Below are 23,383 nucleotides of genomic sequence, written 5' to 3'. Positions count from 1 at the left end.
CCCATCACATTGGTGTGTGTGCGGGGGGGAGGGAGGTGAAGCTAGTGTCATTCATGGACTCCTTCCACTCCGCACCAATTGGGAAGGTTTTGAGAAAGTCCTTTGGGAAAGGCAAGCAGGAATGGAAAGCAGGAGTAACATTTCTCAGCAAACACAGGTGAATGTGGCTGGGAGTGGATCTTCCACCACAGAGGAAGATGGAATACTGTTTCTGCCCAGATGGCAGGAACATGGATGAGTTCCTGATGTGTCCTGAGCTAGGCTCCTGGGATCCTGCCACAGGGCTGAAGCCAACAAACTTTTCTGTGGAGCTCTCCTGCAAAGTCTCTTTCTTGTGGGTCATCCTAGAACTGCTCCTTATGGGGGCCTCAGTGCAACACTGGCCTTTCCCCTTGTGTAAAGGAAAGTACAGCTGACCATGGGGAAGGTACAGGTAGTCCTCAACTTACAAACACAACTGGGACTGGAACTTCTATTGCTAAGCGAGGCAGTTGTTAAGTGAGTCATACATGATTTTACAACCTTTTTTGCCCCTGTTGTTAAGTGAATCACCACAGTCGTTAAGTGAATCACTGTATTTGTTAAGCAAATCCAGCTTCCCCATTGACTTTACTTATCAGAAGCCAGCTGGGAAGGTTTCAAATGGTGATCACATGACCCTGGAATGCTGCAACCATTGTAAATGTTAGCTGGTTGCCAAGCGCCTGACTTTTTATTATGTGACCACAGGGATGCTGCGATGGTTGTAAGTGAAAGGACTGGTTATAGGTCACTTTTTTCAGCACCATTGTATCTTTGAACAGTTGCCAAACGAATGGTCATAAGTCGAGGACTTCCTGTATGAGAGAACCATTAAGGGGGGACTTGGAGAAAAGATTATACACTCCTAAGATAAAGGGAAACATGGGAATGATACGCAAAATATTGCCACGTTAATTCTGTTTGGTATAAGAGATAAACTCTGAGAAACTTTCAAGCTTCTGTTATTCTGTCTCACAACAATGAAGAGTATTCCTGGAATCCTGCTGTGCCTGTTTCTTGACCTGACCTACACTGAAGGCCTGATACCTTCCCTTTTTAAATTATGATTTTAACTGAGTTTTATTTAAATGGTACCAGTGATAGCAATACTTATAATCTAAACTATTCAAAAGAAGCTAAATGCTAAAAGAAAACAGTGAAACTAGATCAAAGAAAAAATAAATATAGAGAAAAAAAATAAAAGGAAAGAAAAAAATGAGAAAAAAGCAGAAACAAAATACAATACAATGATACAATATTGTAAGGTTTTTTTATTTATGTGGGATGTAAAAAAATAATAAATTCATACTTATGCAACTGCTTAAGAGTTCATTTTTTAGCAACAGAAAAAACCCATACAGAATGTTCAGTTTTGCCTTTGCAGAATACAGGGCTGAGAGTTGACCAAAAAATTTTAACCAGTTTTTGAAATCTTAAGAGTCTGGTCTACTTTTCAGCAGTTTAAAGCTTTAGTGTAGAAAAGCCCTTAGACAGCAAAACTTCTGGGAGGAATTTGCAGCACTGGGGCTCCCCTGGGCTTGGAGGGGCTGTTTTCTCATCCTCAGGGACCCTTGCCCACCCGGTCTCCTGCCACCCATTTTATACAGCACCTGTATAGTTCAATGACATCCATTTGTCTCCATTCAGCCTTTCTGATCGTCCAGCTTTTGCAGCCAGATGATACAACTGGGAAGTCTGTGGGCTTAGCAGTGTGTACTTTTCTTGGCAGTGTGGTGTCTCTGCTCTTCAGTATTTTGTCTGAATAGCTTTTATTTCTAGTAACAGACATCTCTTAATTTCACAGCTATATCATCACTGCTGAAGGTTTTTGAGCCAAGAAGGTACAGTAAAACACACCGAATACAGTGATAGAATTACTATACTCCTACTTTGGAGTCCCTGGTGCTCTCTGAGCCTGGTTGTCTGCTTGCAGACGTTCCATTACCCAACTAGGTAACATCACCAGTTCAACCCAGAGCTACGTACAACCTCTTCTATTGTAGTACTACTACTGGCACGTTAGAACATACGTATTGTTCTTAAGAATTTACAATTAGAATTCCCATGTAGGAAGAAGGCTGGAATATACTCTGTCTCACTGAATTAAGAGGCACTATCCTACATCATTAGGGCAAATTGATGATTCTATCATCTCATTCTGCTGCATATGTGACTCAGGTCAGAATATTGTCTTTCAGATGTGGGTCAATGCCTATGAACAGTTTTTATGCCTGGATAATATGGAAACAATATGAAGGAGAGAGCAAATCAAAACAGAAGCAAAAAACTGGCACCCGAAAGAATAATGTGCTTGTAGCGCTAGTGTTTTGTAGGGGTATGTGTGAGGACGTTAGGAAATAAATGGATGCATACTGAAAACAAGAATGATTTGTATGAGTTATATATAAGCCAGTCAACCCATGCAAACAAGGTTTAGTTGTTTGAGTCAATAAACCCATAGACTGGGGCTCACTTTGCAGAGCACTGCAAGTGAGGTCATTATTTTTTAGAGTGAATTAAATAACCTGTTATAATTAACCTTGATAACTATGTATGATCTGCAGAAGTATGCAGTTGCCACCAATTCTGTGATTCAGAAGTTCCTGATAATCAAACAGTGCAATTCCCACTCTTCCCCACTCCCCCACCCCAGCCCTCTGCACCCTCATGGCTACCCGGGAAGCGCATGGCTTGGCTTTGTTTAGGCAGAGAGGCGCTGCAGGAGACATCAGCAATCGCCTGAGAAGGAGAAGGAGCATTGTGCTGCTGACAACCTGAAGAGCCCTGGGGCTGAGGACTGCTGAGCGTGAGTCAGACGGCTGAAAGAATATGGGCAGAGAAAGCTGGTGTGTGAATGGTTTACCATGAATAAGCTGTCTCTTCCTCTGACATTGCAGAAATGATCGTTGCAAGCTGATTGGTTCCTTTGTAGTTTGAAATGTGTCTGTATGTAAAAGAAGGAGAAAGATCTCTGTTGCATTCCAGACAGATTTGGCTCATCCCTCCACCACTGTAAACTGTAGCAAAACAATTCAGTGTAACATAAGATGATACTACATGTCATGACCTTTTCTTGCAGGAGCTTCTTACTTTTTAAAAAACAAACAAACTCAACACGATCATGCATAAAAAAAAATCAATTTAATCAATCAAATACTTCATAAAAGGAGACATTGAAGAATTATCTATTCAGAGAATAGAATGTATTTATTTAAATAATTTATATGGCTGCCCATCTCACAGCAGTGACTCTGGGTGGTGTACAAAGATTATAACCCAACAGTGAAAACAAACATAATACAAATGGAAAACCTATTATGATGGGCTCTGGTTTGAGAGAATTTAGCATTTTACAGTAATAGGAAAATCGATACTTCCAATAAACAACCCTGGCACATAAGATTCTCTCTTCAGTCCATTGTATTGTTTACTATATGCAAAACTAAAGATTTGTAAATACACAGTCCACCAACTTCTCAAACTGAATTGTGGAAAAGCTGCTTTTGTGACATTAGATTTGTTTTGATGCGGCTCTTGATAGTCCACAGGAAGAACAGGACTTGAGCTCGGTTTACATAAGAAGTGAAATACTGTTTTTATAGAGGAACTCTGCTAGATCAGCAGTGTACTCTCTCTCTCTCTCTCTCTCTATATATATATATATATACACACATACATACATACATACACACACATAATGCTGTATATTACAGAACTGTATGCAGATGCATTTCAACAGGCATCTTAAAAATAGTGATATCCATATATATGGTGCTTTACAGGAAAGGAGAGGACTTTATTTAGACACAGATGCAAAACAGACAATAGAGGAAGGAGAAGGAAATGAAACTTGGGATAGATGGATTGGACTGAATTACATTTTCTGGTTCAGTTCACTGTTCTGAGTGATTAGTTGGCGAACTTTCACACTTACAGGTTTAGCTGTACCAGTACAAAAGCAGATTTCCTAATTTGGAAATTTCCAAAAATAAAAGAACTTTATTTACCTCCTCTGTTTTTTGTGAACTTCAGTTGTGAAAATGGCATAAAGTATAGAGGTGATCCTAGCTAAGTAACCTGCAAAATTTCAGAATAGGTTCAGTGTTTCTCGTGAAAGACAAATCTTCAAAACTAGAGGAGAGATGAGCTACTTTTCCTTTTCCCTGTTCTATTTATTTCTGGTAATTTATAAGAAAAATCACTGAGGTAGATTAACAGCTTGCAAAAATCAGGAGAATAAGTCTCAGTCTTGTCCAGTAAAACTTGTTCCTCTTCCATAACATCTTTTAAACACAGTCTATCTATAGAGGCAGACACTCTTAAAATTAACTTCTGGGTCCATTGTTCACAAATGTCCTTCAATATCTCCAATGCTGAAATATTTTGCTCCATTTCTGTATTAGTAAGTCAATTTTAAGTGTTCTTCTCCTTTAATTGTAATCTTTAGTTCCTTCTGGTTCCCTCTAGTGTCCAACCTTCAGAGTCCCATCCTATCATTTTTTTTAACAAGAATTCAAAACAAAAGCATTTTCCCATGGGAAGGATTCTTATAATTAATTCCACAATTTTATTTCAAATCCATCTGGACCCTTAGTCTGTTTGTAACTTTCCAAAATCAAAGTTCTAATCACTCTTTTGCTGTTTATTAAAAAAAAAAAAGTCCTTAAACTTCTATTTAAAACTTCTTTTACTAAGGATTAAAGGAAACTCACCTGGTGTTTTCATACTTGTTGATCCCAAAGGTTCCTAATAGCTGAAAAACAGTTACAAGCAATTTCCAAAAGTATGAGAAAAGGAAGTATGGAAACCCAGTGTCCTTTTAAAGGTGCCAACTGTGGTTTAAGCAAGATGGCTATTCCCTTGTCTCTCGGAGCTCTAAACCTGCCAGAGACCACTGTCTTGAGGTCTCCTCACAAGGAGCAACTGTCTGGAGCCCTTGTGGGCAATCTCAAGTCCTCTTCTTGCCCAGAGAGGAATTACAAAGACCTGGTCTACTTGCCGGCCCTTCATTCCGGCGTGGTCATAGCTATCTTCAGTTTGCCATTTCTTCCCCAGAAGTCCTGAGAAAAGAGATAAGTCTTGAACATTTGGAGCTTGAGATGCTAGTTTGGCATTCAAGTGGAAGCATGAAAGAGGCCCTTAAAGATTAGGAGTTGGAGGGAGAAAAAAATCTGGAGCAGAAGGAAACAGATGGATCTTGTCAGTAGATCAATAATATTAAAAGTTTCTGGATGTGACAGTCCAGAAGCAACTAATTGCCCTTCTGGTTGAGGATGATTTGGGTTACTGTCCAACATATCTGGGGGGCAGCAGATGTATGGATAATTCAATCAACAGCATATTTCAGGAAGATATATTGAAAATGAAGGAAATAACTACTAACTGGGGAGCTATAGACTATGCCCTATTTTCCTAAATTAGGGATGGAGGACATGTATATCTTCATAGGTTGTAAAACTGTTCATATGTTGTAAAACTCAAATGTCCTGCAGACCTAATCAGCATGACTAATGAGGATGATGGGAGCTGAAATCTAAGAACGTGTTGTTCCACCTTGGCCAAAAGAAACAGTCATTCTAGCAGGAGATAGAGAACCAAGTTGGTGAACCACCAAAATCCGCTATATTTCTCTATTGTTAAGCCTATGGAGCCATGGGAAATGTTCTAGGTATGTCAAGGGGGTATTGAGGGCTTCATCTCAAGGCCAAAATTTAGGGCTGCAAAATTTGGGAAAGGGACAGCAGATGGATCTCCAGAGGGTATTAAGTGGTGAAGGTTGCAGTGAACAGAGTTGGCATAAGCACAGCTGGGCTTTGAAGGAGCCATTATATACTGCTTGCTGCACCTTTTCTTTCTTCTTTTTAAAAGACTATGGAGTCAGACAAAGGTTAGTCAGGGAGGCAGGCAATGGTCATAGTTATTCTACTGTTTTATAGTTAAAACAAAACTATCCACATCAGAGCTATAGAAGCAAGCTGGTTTTCTTCCCACAGCTGTGATGGCATGATTTACTGTGAGTTTTTATTTATTTATTTTCTATCCCACTTTTATTATTTTTTTTAAAAAAACTCAAGGCGGTGAGCACAGGTGAAAAAATGGCTTCTGTCAATTTAAAGTTGTACAAGTTGACAACTGGATTGCATTTGCATATAGAGGCATAGTTATGAAGCACTGGGTACCAGGTAGAAGTAGAGAAACAGAAGGCCAGCAGAAGAAATGCCTACCCCCATTGAAAGAGCAAAATCATTCAGTCCAAAGTCTGAAATTACCTTGCTGCATTGATTCTGTAGCAGAGAACAAGGGGAACAAAATACCCTCCACATTTTTCAGATATTCTTTACATTTCATATTTGTCATTCCTGCAGTATCCTGTAAGGTAGGCTAGTATTTAAAACCCATTACACAGAGAGGGAGCTGTGGCTGAGTGAGAAGAGCGTCTCTCCTAAGGATTTCAGGGCTGAACAAAGATTTCATCCAAAAGTTCATGGCTCATTTTTAGGTTGGAAGATACGTCACCACCTCTTATATGTCAGCCCCCCTTACTCTCTCATACTCTTCACTGCTTTGCTAACCTCTTAGCAGAAAGGTGCCAGGAGGTTTGTGACTGCTGGAGGGAAAAGCTTATCCAAGCCTAGCAGGGAGGATCCTTTGGGGCTTGCTTCTACCATGGAAGATGCTGCTTAACATCCGTCACTGCTTCCCACTCTGTCACTGAATTGCTCCTTGGTCTATTAGGAACATCCCGGCTTTGCAGCAACACATGGATCCGTTCTGCCCTATTGCGATTGAGGACACACACTGCCCAAGACCACTCCCCACACCTCTGCCTACCCCCTTCCTTTCCCCAAGCACCTGTGGTGTGTCAAATGGTGTCGGCTGTTCTTTGATGTCAGCCTCTGTCACACAGAGGCAGAATCTTTGACTATACCTTAGAAGAGCTTAAGGACCAGGGGCTAACTCTGCCATCCTCCTCCTTCCTGCTGGATGCAGCCTGTCAATCTCCCCCTTCTGCGCAGAAAGCTAAACCCACCCACAACGCTTTGCCTGCTGCCACGCTCTACCATAGCCATCTCCAGATTTGACTTACGCAGCCTCCAGCCAGATCAGCAGATGGGAAGACTATTTGGAGCATATGAGGTGTGACTATGAACATCTAAAGAAGTGACATGAATATCTGTGGGCTCAGAAGGCAAGGCAGTCCATTTCCAGTTCAGCAAGCATCAGCTCGAACTTCTCTAACTTCCTCCGCTTAGTAATCTTTGTTTTTGCATCCAGCGTCTCTTTTCTTTGCTTGATCACACCTGTAGGAGAACAATGCTGGCAGTACAGTGGAGCACTGTAGCCTAAGAAAAGGCAGACTGATTTTGGACTGTTCTGCTTGCCTTCTATCACCCATACCATCCCACCGGAGGATACAGCAAGGGAAGAAATGGCTGTAGAGAACACCAGCAGAGTCTCTTTCCTAAGGAATTCCTCCAACTTCCCTGCCAGGAATGGATCAAGTAAGTTGGGGGTGGAGGAGTTTGCATGATGACTTAAGCAGATAACTTTTCAGAGAATGGAAAAACAAGCTTAGCTCCTGGCAGGTCTTGCATTCCAGACTCTCAGCATCTACCACTGCAGGGAGATTTAGCAAATACCAAACCTGATGATTTCACAACTGCTGCTCAAATCTGGCATCTCACTGCACAGCCCTTGCCCTGTTAACGAACAGAAACAGTTTAGTTCCAGAATATGCCTTAAAGAATGAAACAAGATTTTTTTTTTAAACGTGTAGAGGCTGACTTTTAGGAATAAATATTGGGTGTCCCAACCATCCGTATCTAATATCCTCCCCCCCCCCCGCACCTTTTAGCAGTGCAACAGGTTGGGGAAAGGGATTCATTTCAGCACCAACATCCATGGACAGTTCTCTCAGCTGCTTGGGGTTTTCTGCAGGAAAGCCCCATATTTGCTTTACAAAAAACTAAAAGGATGGGAAATGATGGAGGGGGGGGGGGAGGGAAGGAGAGGAATGCTTGTTTTAAGAGCTTGCAAGCGTTTGTATACATACCGTACAAATAGCGAGTGGTTACAAGTCCTGACAGAGAAAACTCGCAATGAAAGGCATTCATGACCCAAATTATACTGAAGCAATTTCTGAATATTTCAGCAACAGTTTTCAGTCTCCTTTTCTTTTTTCTTTTTTATTTGAAACATTAAATCCTTTTACCAGCTTGCTTTTTATATAAATTTAATAGTGCAGCTCAATAATAATTTAGAAATAATTCCTAGGTGTTTCAAAGGGGCTTACTACCAGGCATATTTGCAAAGAATAATAGCCTATGTATTATGTTGCCTTAAGAGGGAGGTAATGCCTTGGAAGTAAGTTGAAATAAATTATTTGAACTATGTAACACAGACCATTAATGTGCTCTTCAGAAAGTAATCCCCTAACGTTTTCTGATCTGGAGATAAACAAATAGCAGCAAAGCAATTAGCTCCACAAATCTTTTCATGTTCTAGAGGAGGTAATATTAAAACCCAAGTTTAAATGTGTAGTTGCAGAACAAAATGATGACACATGTGATCTCTGAGAGCATAAAACGGTCGTAAGGCTTTATCAGGAAGTCAGACTGTCATCCTAAGTGTGCTTATTAGAAAACAAGTACCCCTAAAATTCACCAGATTTAACGAGTAGAACTCTTTAGGACTGGCTCTAAGTCCTATTTCTATGTTTAGGATCCTGATGCACATGAAATAACAAGCTTTCAAGAAGGATCATGTCATACCCAGGTAGGAATGAGAAGACTGCTGCTCAGGGTTAGTATGTAGTGTGCACTTAACTACCTGCTCATCAATAAATCTAAGACCAAGGCAGTTGTTTTCGGGAAGAGGTGGACTAGGTACAACTGGAGCCTGGATAGGGAACATATAGATCAGGTTAAGTCCTATTTATACCTAGGGCTTGTTTTTACAGAAACAGTTTCCTGGCTCCCACATTTCAAGAGGAGTTCTTTAAGGGCTACAGCCTGTGCCAATGCCATAAGGCAGCTTACCAACCACAGCTATCCAGGTTCTTTAATTCCAGTTTGGTCTAGTGGTGAAGGCAACAGGCTAGAAACCAGGAGACTGAGAGTTCTAGTCCTGCCTTAGGCATGAAAGCCGGCTGGGTGACCTTGGGCCAGTCACTCTCTCTCAGCCCAACTCACCTCACAGGGTTGTTGTTGTGGGGCAAATAGGAGGAGTAAGGGGTATTAGCTATGTTTGCCATCTTGAGTTATTTATAAAAACAATAAAGGTGGGATAGAAAATAAATAAAATAAATAGAATATACAACAGCAAAATAGTCCCAATGAATACATATGGCACAGAACTGTGGGGATATGTAAATGCCCCCTTATTAGAACTGATACAGTCCACTTTCTTGAAACTTCCCAGAGTCCCTCTTTCTGGGGGAGATGGGTGGTGACGAAATATGATAAATAAATAAATAAAAAGAAAAACGCATCTTGGGGGTGGACAAGTTTACACCAACTCCAGCAGTAAGGGCAGAGTTGGGTATACCCCCTATACAAAGCCATTTGGTAATTAAAGTATTCAACTATTGGCTGAAGATCCAATCTATGGACTTAGATAGATTACCTAAGCTTTGTTTTGAAGAGCAGATGCATAATATGCCTCCTTGTGCTTGGGCTGCCCAACTTTCAAATACCATCTCACAATATGGATTCTTCATCCAATTCCCAGTCCAGTCGGATCTGAAGGCCAAGAAAAGTGTAAAACGAAGGGTCATGGATGTGGCTGCCCAAGATGATACTGCATCCCTTAAACATGTCAAGTCCTTGAAGTGGCTGGCTCAACACAAATCAGCCTCCCAGCTAGAAAAGTATTTAACAACTTATATGCCTCAACACCTTAGAAGAGCTTTTTCTAGAGCTCGTTTTGAACAACTAGATTCTACGGTAAGATATGGGAGGTTTCATGGAGTTCCATTTGAAGGAAGACTGTGTATCTGTGGTGCGCCCACTGTTGAAGACACTGCGCATATTCTATTTGATTGCAAACTATATGCTGCAGAAAGGACTGCTCACTTAGATTCTTATTTAAAAACCAAAAAACACTGGGACATCCAGGAGAAACTGTCTTATTTTTTGCAGGGAACAAACCTGCATATCACTAGTAAGACTGCACTCTTTATCTCAAAGGCCGTTTCAAAGAGGACAGACTATTTAGATCAGATTGTGGTTAACTGTAGGGGTGACGATTTATTATGAATTTGTTCTATTGTTTTCTCTGCATTTACCTGTATACTTGTATTGGTTTTATACTCTTGATATGGTCAAATGACTAAATCAATAAAGTTTCTATTCTAAGAAGGATCAAATAAAATTATATTACAACTATGGAGCAAAGACACATTTTAAAAAGAAGCAGTGCCATGGGTAAAACATACACCTTAAAATGGGGAGGGGTGGACAACCCATGATCAATTGGAGTTCCACCCTCTTTTTGGAAGCTCCTGGAACGCATCACTGAATTTATGGTGATGCTGTGTCCTTTGGCACTGTTGAAAACAAGATTAAAATAAACGTGTTAAACTTCTACTAGCCCTAAAATACCATTTTTAGTTAGTTATTTTAAAATGATAGATAAATAAATAAAAGTTGCTGAACATTCCAGCTCTTTCCCAATCACATTTAGGCACTGTTTCCACATCCCCATAGCCTTCACAAAAAGTGCATTCTGATCCACAAAAAGTTAACACATCCCTGCAGTCTTAGCCCACCAATATCTCAGTTTAGGTCCTTTATTCAGCTGTGAAATTTCTGGATTGATCGCTACCTCTCAGCCTTTACTTATTTCAGGTAATTATTGTAAAAGAATAGGGAAAAACTATCTACATGCACCACTTTTGTGTGAGAATGACATAATAAAATGTACCTCTGATTCTTGAATTATAGCTAATCATAGACCTTTTGATTAATCATTCAATGAGCACATTCAGGATGCATTTTAAAGCAAAGTCATCAGAACGTGAACTTCATGGGATAAAATAGGACTCCCTTCGGAGGGAGATGGCCATGTACAAATCCATACATTTCCACCTCATTAAATAATAACTCTGAAACAAAAGGCACAGTTTGTTTGTTCGTTCGTTTGTTTTAGAAGATGCCATAGCAGTCACTACGATAGTGAGAAGGCAGGGCAAGTGTTTTTTTTAAGACACTTGCTACTTTATTGGTATTAAAAAAATACATTTTTTAAAAAGAGAAACCTATGTGATGTATTGAGGACATATTTTTGATCAAATGGTTTTCTCTGAACACTTTGACTGCTAATCGGTTAAAGGATATAGCCCTAACAATCTAAGAAGAGATTGCAAGTAAGAAGCAAGAGGAGAGTTTACAGTTGTTGAGAGAATGACTTTGCTCCCATATCTCTTTCTTCTCCTGGTGTCCAGATGGCAGGTTAAATATTATTCCTCTTCCCATAAAACTATTACTTACGGCACTTTCCAAGCAGTTGCGCTGCAGCTCTCAACAATGCTCCCAACCAGAAAAGTGGGTCCTTCCGTTCTATTGGAATCTTGTAGGCTAAATAATCTAACCATCCACTGATCCTAAAGATCTGTGTACTCAAAGAGCTCTAACAAATGTTGGTCCATCTTGACTATTTCAAGGGAAATAAATGCCCTTATTCCTCAAGCACCGTGTTCAGCTCCTGAAAAACTCCATTAAACGGCATGCCATATAGCACACACACGTTTGTTGCTTTCACACAGAATACTTTTGATGTACCCTTTAAACATCGTAGCTAATGTGTGACTTGCCCCATGGGATTTTTTTTTCTTTTAATATCTGCATGGACAACCTTTGGGGGACTGGAGATTGCACTTAATATTTATTGGGAGGGCAAGGACTTGTTGGCAGATGCTGGGAAAGCCTTTAGCCCAGGAGAGGTCAAAAACGTCACACACCAAGCATTTCTATAAAAATAATTTATTTACAGAAAACAAAAACAAAAACAAAACATTTAAAGGACTTAGCTCCCTTTGGAGCAAGCCTTGCTCGGCTACATTGCCGGCAGAGAGAAAAAAAAGAGGAAGTGAGAAAAAATCCGGGCAGGTTTTCTCCCCCCAGGCTATTTTGCATGAAGCACGTGAGAGAAGACAATCAATTGCAACCTTTTCACCCGGCCAAATGATTAGGTATAATAGCAGTCTTAATCGTAAGTAGGAAAACCTCAACACTCCCCTTTTTACACTATTGATTAAGATGCAAACCAATCTTCTCTGACTTTATATGTCTTTCCATTCACATTACTTTACCATTATCTCCCCTTTGGTTTAACAGAAAGCTACCATTCTTCTTCCTGTGTTTTTCCAAACCTAGGTTGTTATAATTCCAAGGCTTTTTAATGTGAAATGCCTTTTCATGCAGGCTTCAAAATCAAGCCTTTGTTTTTCTGTTGATGTGAACAGCAGCAAATCATCAACATAAATGCACAGATACATACAGCCTTGTTTGTCCTTCTTCATATATACACAGGGATCTGCTTTTCCTTTTCCAAAACCAAAATTCTGCAGTTTTTCATCTACTTTTTGGTTCCAGGATCTAGCAGCTTGTTTTAACCCATAGATTGACTTCTGCAGTTCACAGACTAGATTCTCCCCTTTTTCATAGCCAGGGGGTTGCTGCATGTATAATCTGTGGTCTAAATCACCATAGAGAAATGCAGTCTGAATGTCATAGTGGTTAACTGACATTTCTTTTAGTGCAGCAACTTGTAACAGTAATCTAATTGATTCACCTTTAGTAACTGGTGCAAAAGTCTTGTCAAAGTCTAAATCTTTCCTTTGAGTGAACCCTTTTGCAACCAACCTTGCTTTATATTTTTGGATTTTGCCATCAGCATCTCTTTTCGGTTTGAAAACCCACCTACAACCCAGACAGCGTTCATTGGGAGGTAGATTTACCAGTTTCTATGTTTTATTTTCTTTCAAGGATGCTAATTCCTGTTGCATGGCAGAATGCCAATTTTGTGCAATCTCTGGTGGTAAAGCATTCACTTGTTCTAAAGACTCAGGTTCTGTGAATATGTGAAAAGCCTTTACTGTTTCAGCCTGAAAATGTGATGGAGGAACGCCTTTATTACTCCTCTGAGATCTGCGAGGTAATACAGGGCTTAAATTTTGACTCCTATCACTTTCCTGAGAAGCATCTATCTCATCAGACAGATCTTCAGTTTGCTTTTCTGGTTTAATGTCCTCATCAGGCAAAAGATCACCATCAGCAAGTCCTTGCTGTTCTCTTGTGGTGGTCAGTTCAACTGGAGAGCTAGAATTTAATCTCCCCCAGTTTTGTTCAGCAAAAGAAGCGCTTTTGCTAATTATTAATTTCTCTCCCATTATGAACCTGTAGCTCCTCTGGCTTTGTTCATAGCCAACAAAGATGGCTTTCGTTGTTGTGGGGCCTCCTTTCCTTCTCTGCTGTTTTGGAATGTGAACCCATGCAGTGCTACCAAACACTCTAAGATGGTTTACCTTTGGTTTCACACCATAAAACAAATGGAATGGAGTGTCCTGAATCACAGAGTTATACAACCTGTTCTGTACATAAGTGGCAGTAGATATTGCCTCTCCCCAGTACTTAAAACATAATCGTGAATCTTTTAACATGCATTCCATCGCATTTTGCAAGGTTCTGCCCTTTCTTTCAGCAACACCATTTTGCTGAGGGCTGTACGGGTTAGAAAGAATTTGTTCTATCCCCTTTTCCACTAGGAACCTTCTGAATTTGTGAGAAAGGTATTCTCCTCCTCTATCACATTGGAGTGCAGATACAGGCCTAGGGAATTTTCCATTTGCCCATGTCACAAAACTTTTAAATTTCTCAAATGCTTCATCTTTATGTTTTAAGATGTAGATAAATGTGTATCTTGAGAAATCATCAATGATGGTCATTGCATACCTTGCTTGTCCAAGACTTGGAGCAAAAGGACCAATAATGTCAGAGTGTACAATTTCCAAAGGTCTAGTTGTAACTCTGTCACTGTGCTTACTCACAGGAGCTTTTAGTGTTTTGCATTCTTTGCAAAGAATTTTGTATTTATCACAGGGTTTTATCTTTAGGTCAGCACACAGCTGTGGCATTTGTGCTATATACTTGAAATTAGCATGACCAAATATCCTGTGCATCAGGTGTACACATTGGTCATGATATGGAGTGTTGCCAACTACAGCCTTGCAGCTTGGCTTCCTTGCATTTTGCACAATGTACAAGGAGTCTTTTAACATACCAGTAGCACACAATTTCCCACATTTACGTATCTCACAACCATTTTTCTTAAATGTTATGATATACCCTGTTGCAGCCAATTGTGCCACAGATAAAAGGTTTGATTGTAAATTTGGCACATACAACACACCTTTTACAGTTTCTCCTAAGCAGGATAAATACAAGTCACCTTGTCCCATAATTTTGGTCACAGACCCATCAGCCAAAGATACACTTTGTCTTTCAGTTTTAGACAGTGACACAAAAGAGCTTTTACAATTACATAAATGACAACTGGCCCCAGAATCTAACACCCATACATCAGAATTACCCTTCTCAGCAACCTGTGCAATCTGGGTTGTCTGAAGAGCCTTCTTCTGTGTTGCCCTTGTGTTCTTCTTCTCTGTCTTTCTACTCTTGGGTCTCATGGCACAGTCTCTTTGCAAATGTCCAGCTGAACCACAAGTGAAGCATCGCTGGCTGGCTAGCGCTGTGGCCTCAGGTTCCTTTCCCTTCTTTTCCTTCATTTTCTGGTATTGCAGCTTTCCAGAAGAGATGGGGGGGGGATCTTTCCTCTCTCTTCTCCCATTCAGCGAGTAAGCGCTGTGTAACATACGATGGGGTGAGGTCTGCTTCAGGCATAGCCTCCAGGGTACAAATCAGCGTGTCCCACATTGCATTTAGTGAGGACAGGAGGATATATGATTTTGTGAGAGGTGTAAATTCCATTCCTCTCTCCTGCAACTCAACAAACAGCTGCTGAATATAATGCAGGTGCTCAGGAAGGCTTTTTCCTTCTGCAAGGTAGGCTCTGTACAGCTTTTTCATCAGAGTAACTTTACTCCCTGCTGTTGCCTTTACATATAAGTCTCTCAAAGCGTCCCAAAGTTGCTTTGCAGACTGCATGCCTCGCATGTGGACTAGCTGATTGTCCTCAACTCCCAAGATAATGGTGGCTCTAGCCCGCTCATCCTGTCTCAGCCATTCAGCACTGGGATTTTGGGGGTTTTGCTCACCAATTGGCAGCCAAAGGTCCTCTCTGCAAAGATACATTTCCATCTTCAGGGCCCAATTCAAATAGTTGGTCTCTGATAGGCGCTCCAGAGGCATCGCTGAGGGCTGGGAGGTAGCCATGGCTTCTTCCTTCTTTTGCAAGTCACCTCAGCTAGCTTCTTTGTCCTGTAGACCAGCAGTTGCTGGAAAATCTCCAGGTGGCTCCAAAGAAAATCTTCACAGGTCTTTGCTACCTGCCTTTAAATTGTGCATGAGGTGTGGAGTTGATCTCTCTTTTCTCTCTGGGGTTTTACTGGGTTGTTTCCTGGGCACATAACCTGTTGGCAGATGCTGGGAAAGCCTTTAGCCCAGGAGAGGTCAAAAAAGTCACACACCAAGCATTTCTATAAAAATAATTTATTTACAGAAAACAAAAACAAAAACAAAACATTTAAAGGACTTAGCTCCCTTTGGAGCAAGCCTTGCTCGGCTACATTGCCGGCAGAGAGAAAAAAAAGAGGAAGTGAGAAAAAATCCGGGCAGGTTTTCTCCCCCCAGGCTATTTTGCATGAAGCACGTGAGAGAAGACAATCAATTGCAACCTTTTCACCCGGCCAAATGATTAGGTATAATAGCAGTCTTAATCGTAAGTAGGAAAACCTCAACAGGACTGCCTGTGAGCAGGGGCATGTAATGATGGTGTGTGAAGCCAGAGGTGAATTGTTCTGATGGCGGGCATTTGGGAACAACAACATTTATCAGTTTTCTATATTTTCTCTCTCAAGATGGCAGCAAACCATACTGCTAATATTTGGCAATGGTAGTGAAGAGGTGTCCAAAAGCTGTACAAAAGGAGGGGCCATTGACCAGATCATAGTCCAGGGCCTAAAATTGCCCATCTCTGCCAAAATATGTATCTTAAGGTGGTCCTAAAATGAAATTCCTGATTAGGCAGGATTTGAGGATGGCGGAGACTTTGGCATCACAGCCGTCTTGCTAGTCTATTTGAACAGTCCTTACCTGGCATGGCCATGTTAGCTTCATTGATTCATGATGCTTGTCACTTAAGCACTTTCCACCTTGGATCTACTTCACTAAATCTTTATGGACTCTGGTGGATTTCAGAGTCATCATATTTCAGTCAGCATCCTACTCTCACAACCTTAATAAGCAGTGACAGGAATTGACTAACTGAGGAAGGTTTGGCAGTAAACACAATTTAATTTTCTTTTACAATACTAAGAATTTAACAGCTCCTTCTTGCTTCCAGAAAAGGACTGGAATTAAGAAGTATCTGGAGGAAGAGACAGAGAGATTTCTCACCTTGCTGTTTAAAATAAACTTCCTTCCTATGACATGTATTTCATTTTTATTTTACTTCACAAATAAATTGGAGTTTAGCTATAAGCACCTAGTAAATCTCAGCGGTAGAAAAACAGGCATCAGGACAAACAGTTAAGTGTACATACTTTGTTCCAAGATATCATACTATGTTTACTTACCAACAGTATCAATGGTACTTAGGTGAAAAAATAGATTTTCTTCTTTGCCTAAATGAAGCCTACCACCCTTTGAATGCCTTCCTCCTGTTGAAAATGGATGTATTGCCAGTCTCTGCCAGCATTGGAGCTCAATATTCTTCTTGCACCCCAGATGGCCCTGATGGAAGGCAAGGGTGTGCTGTGGTAATTCTGTCCCTTGACTTTTGTCATTCAGTGAGAGCCACAGATTCACAAATCAGAGACACCCTGTCTTTTCCTTTAAGCTACACTGGATGAGCTCTGTCCACTTGCTTCTCTGATGGTTTCATGTGCATTCCAGGACTGCTTGGCTCACAAATTAAGCGCATGAAAGTTTTCTGGGCATGGAAATGAGCCCCCTGTCTGATTGTGATTGGACTCCAGATGTCTCAGATCTGAAGATCCTGTGCCTTCAAAAGAGGAACTGGCAGATACCTGCCACTGCTAATGGAACTGCAGAGAAATTATTTCCTTATTGAATTTCTACCTGTCAAACAGTTGTTAAGGACACAGGACACTTCTTTGGCAAATGGAGAAGAAAATGAACTATCATTTTCATTTTCGATTGAGTCTAGATTTTTTTTTTTTTTTGAGGGGGTTGGACAGCTTCCAGTGGCAGAGAATGCATGCTTTGGACAGAAAAACACTAAGAGTTGTGCAGATGGGATTCAGGTTCAACTGGCTTAAACATTCTAGACACAGATGGCTATGGTTCAGGAGTGACTGTTCGTTACTGTAGCTTCTGCCAAACACCAATTGTCTGTTCTGTTTAATTCAGATGGATTTGTCCTCTGCCATTCTCTTGTCATATAACAGGGCAGCTATTTCAGTGTCTGAATGGTACTAGGTTAGACCTATATTGCGGAGAAACACATGTAGGAATATTTGACAGAGAAGTTATGTCTTTTAAAATTGTGAATGACAGAAAGTCAGTGAGTGAAAGATTTCTTAATATGTAGACTGTGCCATAAGGAACTTTATCCTAAGAAAGTGGAATTTCCACCCCATAGGATTTCTATCCAGTTCTGTACCCTTTCCTATAGTACCTGTTGAATGCCTCCCTCTATAGAGCAGTAAAAACACAGGAGATAAAAATGGCAGGAAATGCAATTCGGACTAAAGATTAGAGCTGAACAACTGCTACAAGAAAACGCTCTGTACTTCTTCAGCCTTAACATTTGCACTTGATTTTATTATACAGACAGAGCTATGCTTCTGAAGTTGATGAGGGTTCCAATTGATAAAATTAGTTTGGTGTTCACAGACCAGGAGATGAGAGAGACGACAAAAAAAAGAAGTAGAAAAAGAAGTGAACGCTTCTCCCCCCATGGGCTCTATGGGTAAACAAAGAACAATATTGCTCTCAGTCCTGCTCTTCTTTCAACATCTTCCTGCTTTCAGACATTGGCTAGATTCATACATGAAGTTATAATGTGATCTGATTTCTTTTTCCACTTAACTGTAATCTGTGAATTCTCTGTTGTGATTTAGAGAACAAAGGAAGCATGTTTAAAATAGCTTGAATAAGATCATATAGACTTGATAATACTGGACAGGAGCCAACAGTCTCTTTCAGTTTTGCATGACATTATAGAGAATTAATCAGAGTACTCCAGTGACCCTTGGGGCACTTCCTTTGAAGTAATAACTAGCTAGCAAAAAATTATTCCAATTCAGACACCACTGAAATGCATGCCAATTTAGTCCATGGAGGTAATTAATCTTCCTAGAAATTAGCTATGTTGAGACATCTGTTTTTGTAAAATTGAAAGGGAAGAACGTACCAACAGAAAAACAGATTGTTCTGTTATATTTGGACGGATGATACATTATATCATCACTACATCCAGATTGCTTGAAGCATCTATTAAAAATCACCCCGTATCATCAACTAAGTAAACTCCTCTGCTCTTCTTAAAATTAGTAAGGGTTAAAAAATGATCTTTTTTATACAGAATGCATTACTGTTTAGCACGAGGAAGGCAGACTTCCCAGTGTTTCCTCTTAGCAAACAGGTTTTTATGATTTTAACAACTCAGAACAGGAGAAATTTATTAGGGGATGATACCTTTCCATCTCAGGAGCATAGGAAGCTGCATACAATTGCTGTGCTCACTTGGCACACTGAAATATAAACTAAGCACACTTTAGCTTAGTGTGTGATCTGCAAATTGATCTTATATGGTTTACTGTCCAGTACATTATGCAAATTCAGACAGTTGGGTTAATTCCATCTATTTAATCATGGGTAAATAAGATGTGTGAACATGGTCGCTGAGCCAGATTATTGGTCCATCTAGTTCAGAATTTTAATACTGATCAGCAAGAGTTCCCCATGGTTTCAGTCTGGAATTTTTCATCCTTACCTAAAGATATTGGGGACTGAATGTGGGACTGCTACTGAGTTATGACTTTATCTTTAGTTTTCTATGCCAGGAAAAGCTTCACCTGGTTAATTTATGTTTTGTTGTTAAGCTGCTAAAGATGCAGGAGCCTGACATCCCTGCTTCCTATGAATTGTTTGAAAATTACAAAAGAGATCTGTATATTCAAAATGTTACTCAAGAATGGCATATTTTTAGGTTCAGTAAATGAATGACCTGGACAACAAAGTTCTTGGCAGGGAAATCACTTTGATCTTGTGCAGCCTTTGAGATTAGATGCTATTTCTCTGACATCTGCTGCTTCCAAATATTTCTGTACATTCCCCACTTCCTCCAGCTCACTAGAATTTCACCAATCCTGTGTTCATGCAGTGTAAACCAGGTGACGAGCATTCTTGGTGGTGGCCGTCACCTTGTGGAACAAGTTAGCCTCAAAAGTACAGGTGGCTCCAGCCCCCCTTGCTTTTAGGAAGCACATAAAACCAGTACTATTCCAGCATGCTTTTGGCCTGTGGTTTTGCTTGGGTAACCATCATAATTAGTTGAATGTAATTTTTAATTGTTTTTCTAATTGTATTTTGAACTATTGTTCAAACTTCTGTTTCTTATTCCCTCTTTTCTCTTATTCTCTCTCTCTCTCTCTTGGTTTCTTTTGATCAGGGATGGAAAGGACAGCTCCCTACACCAATGTGATCATGCCTAGTTTGTTTGGCATCATCTGTTTTCTTGGCATAGTTGGGAATCTTATTGTAATCTACACCATTATCAAAAAGAAGAAGCTTAGGTGCAAACAGACGGTGCCTGATATCTTCATTTTCAACCTCTCCATTGTAGACTTGCTATTCCTCCTGGGCATGCCCTTTCTCATCCACCAACTCCTTGGCAATGGTTCCTGGTATTTTGGAGCTCCATTGTGCACTATCATCACTGCTCTGGACACTCACAGCCAGATTACAAGCACCAATATCCTGACAGTCATGACCTTAGACCGTTACCTGGCCACTGTCTACCCTCTGAGATCCACTTATGTCCGAACTCCATGTGTAGCCGCCTTGGTTATCGGCCTGGTGTGGCTCCTCTCATTTTTTACCATCATCCCTGTGTGGATGTATGCAGGGCTGATGCCTTTGGATGATGGGACTGTCCGGTGTGCTCTTTTGCTTCCCAACCCTGAGACTGATGTCTACTGGTTTACCATCTACCAGTTCATGCTAGCTTTTGCAATTCCACTGTTCATCATATGTGTGGTCTATTTTAAAATCCTCCAGCATATGGCCACCACTGTTGTGCCCTTGCCACAGAGAAGTCTCCGGGCTCGTAACAAGAAGGTCACTCGGATGGCTGTTGCCATCTGCTTGGCCTTCTTTATTTGCTGGGCACCCTTCTATATCCTTCAGCTGGCTCATTTGGGAATAGGCACCCCTTCTGTTGCCTTTTTCTATGCCTACAACTTTGCCATCAGCTTGGGCTATGCCAACAGCTGCCTGAATCCTTTCCTCTACATTGCCCTAAGTGAGACCTTCAAGCGCCAGTTTATGGTAGCAATCCATCCAGCCAAAGAACAGTTCCGGGTAAATAATCACAACAACAGCACTACAGAAGCCAGTGTGTGCCTGAAGCTTGCCCCAGAATCCACTCAACAGACTCAGTTTTTGGAGGACTTTTCTCCACATTCATTGCCTGTGACAGTTGCAGTTCACTAGTGGTCTTTCCTGGAGAGTTTCATAGTTCTGCTGTTTGAAGACCAAGATATGTTTTCCTTCACAATAATCCAACATGTGGTAAATGTGTGGAATCATCAGAGCAACTGCTATGCACAAGTGTAATGGTTGCCCTAGCCCCCAAATACTCAGACTCACAAGAGGCTGCTAAATGAAATCTGATTTATTTAGAGTACTAAAGGCAGATACAGAGAAAGCTGAGAATGAGCAAAAGCGCGCCAAATACAAACTTAAACCCTTGGTGCAAACGTATCCCGCCTCCCTCGTAACAGCCCCGCCCGACACAGGTGCTAGCAATCGTCAGAGTTGCTAGCCTGGGAAAGTAACCTTGAGCGCAGTAGATAATACAAATACATTCCAAAGCAAAGCCAAAAGATAACCGTTCCCATCCTCCCGAGAAAGATGAAACACGCATCCAATTAATGACATGCGAAACGTTACGATGCATCAAAGACATTGAAACGGCGAACATGACATACCGCCCTCCTAAAAATACACTTAGGGACCCGGTTTCCCCCCGGTCGTCGATGGGCGGCTGGGCTTCACCTCCCGCCCCGACTTGGCGGTCCTCCGCTGGGCAAAGATCTCCTGTGCATGTTCAGCCCTCCCCGCCAGCAGGATCCACTCATACAGCGTGTATGGGTCGTCCCTCCCCAGGGACCAGCGCAGCACCTCTGTATTCAAGCCATCCTTGAAGAGCTCGATAATGGTGGCTTGGGACCAGTCATCCACCTTCCCAGCTAGCGCTTTAAACTCCAAAGCATAATCGGCCACTGATCTGAACCCCTGCTTGAGTTCCTTCAGGGCTCGCTTTGCTCTCTCCTTTGCTAAGGGGTCCTCGAAGTGTTGCTTCAACGCCCAGAGGAACTCCTCGAGACTTTCCAGTTCGGGCGCCTCCGACTGGCACATCTGGACATACCAGTCTGCTGCCCTCCCCTTCAGTTTGGTGGCAATGGTGATGATCCTTGCCTTTTCCGATTGGAAAAACGCCCCCCATTCTTCCATATAGGCTTTCGCGTTCGTCAGGAAGAACGAGAGTTTGGTCGGGTCCCCATCAAACTTGACAGGGAAGTCTCGCATGCCGCCTCCCACCGCGCTGCGCCCCACCACCGGTGCTGCCGCGGCTTGTGTTCCCCTGGCTTGGGGCGGCACGGGGCCCCGGGGCGATCGCCCTGGCGATGCTGCGATTTCCATCCGGACCGACTGGTCCCCTTCGCGCCTCCGCACCACCCGTCGCCGTTCCGGGGACAGCCCCTGGGAAGAGGGGGTTGAATGCCTTTGGCTTGATTCTTCCCGGACCTCTCGCAACGAGGTCACATCCAAGCTCAGCTGTTTCAATATAGCCTCCAACGAATCCATTTTGGACTCCAACACTCGGATCCGATCCGGAGTGGGTGAACCCTCCGTTGGCTGCACCTGCACCACGTTGGGGGACAATGGGTATCTCTGCCTCCAGGAGGGACCCCCCGCTGCCGTGGCATCTCCTTGGGTCGTATCCCAGGTGAGCAGCTCACCCGGAGAATTTACGGTGGTCTCTGGGCCCGTTTTCAGCCCCCCGGCTTCACTCTCCGACTCGGAGCTCGCCTCCTCTCGGATGGCTGACAGCTCCCCAGCTTGGGACGGTCGGCCGGACTGCCTCACGGTCGAGTCCGGTTCCCCTTCCTCCATCATCATGATGTCGGGTTCAGTCATCGCGGGCTCTCTCCCTCACAGGGTTAGACGCTTGTCTTTCCTGGACAGGGGCCAGCGGAGTTAGGAACTTAGATTCTCAGCTTTATGTAATGGTTGCCCTAGCCCCCAAATACTCAGACTCACAAGAGGCTGCTAAATGAAATCTGATTTATTTAGAGTACTAAAGGCAGATACAGAGAAAGCTGAGAATGAGCAAAAGCGCGCCAAATACAAACTTAAACCCTTGGTGCAAACGTATCCCGCCTCCCTCGTAACAGCCCCGCCCGACACAGGTGCTAGCAATCGTCAGAGTTGCTAGCCTGGGAAAGTAACCTTGAGCGCAGTAGATAATACAAATACATTCCAAAGCAAAGCCAAAAGATAACCGTTCCCATCCTCCCGAGAAAGATGAATCACGCATCCAATTAATGACATGCGAAACGTTACGATGCATCAAAGACATTGAAACGGCGAACATGACAACAAGTGAATGAGGTGTTGATGGAAGTCTTAAATGTGCAAATGCTAATAGGACATTTCTTCTAATAATGAAGAGAAGTGAGAAAATAATTGCTGGGTGTGTATTGGAGGCAAGTAGTCACCTGAAAACTATAGAAGAGCCAGTAGAAGTCAAATTATAGGAGTTATCCCATCAGTGATATACAAATGAGCAACCAAACTTCCTTCCTTCCTTCCTTCCTTCCTTCCTTCCTTCCTTCCTTCCTTCCTTCCTTCCATCCATCCATCCATCCATCCATCCATCCATCCTCTCTATCTCTCTATCTATCAACATATTTTATAAGGGAACTGATTCC

The 23,383-nt window shown here is 41.9% G+C and overlaps 1 protein-coding gene across 1 annotated transcript; it reads left to right on the top strand.

Annotated features, from left to right (window-relative positions):
- Positions 1-19,847: 19,847 nt before the first annotated feature.
- LOC134492346 (melanin-concentrating hormone receptor 1-like) lies at positions 19,848-20,879 on the top strand. Its single transcript, XM_063296520.1, has one exon. The coding sequence runs from the start codon at positions 19,872-19,874 to the stop codon at positions 20,877-20,879; it is 1,008 nt and encodes a 335-aa protein (XP_063152590.1). The 5' UTR covers positions 19,848-19,871.
- The last annotated feature ends 2,504 nt before the right edge of the window (positions 20,880-23,383 follow it).

The sequence above is a fragment of the Candoia aspera genome, chromosome 2 (genome assembly GCF_035149785.1).
Source record: "Candoia aspera isolate rCanAsp1 chromosome 2, rCanAsp1.hap2, whole genome shotgun sequence".
Taxonomy (NCBI): Eukaryota; Metazoa; Chordata; class Lepidosauria; order Squamata; family Boidae; genus Candoia; species Candoia aspera.
The sequence above is the reverse complement of the archived record's forward strand: the minus strand, read 5'-3'. Positions and strand labels throughout refer to the sequence as shown.

What these genes read in the sequence shown, in the direction of transcription:
- LOC134492346 (XM_063296520.1), top strand. Translation starts at nt 19,872, where the DNA reads ATGCCTAGTTTGTTTGGCATCATCTGTTTTCTTGGCATAGTTGGGAAT.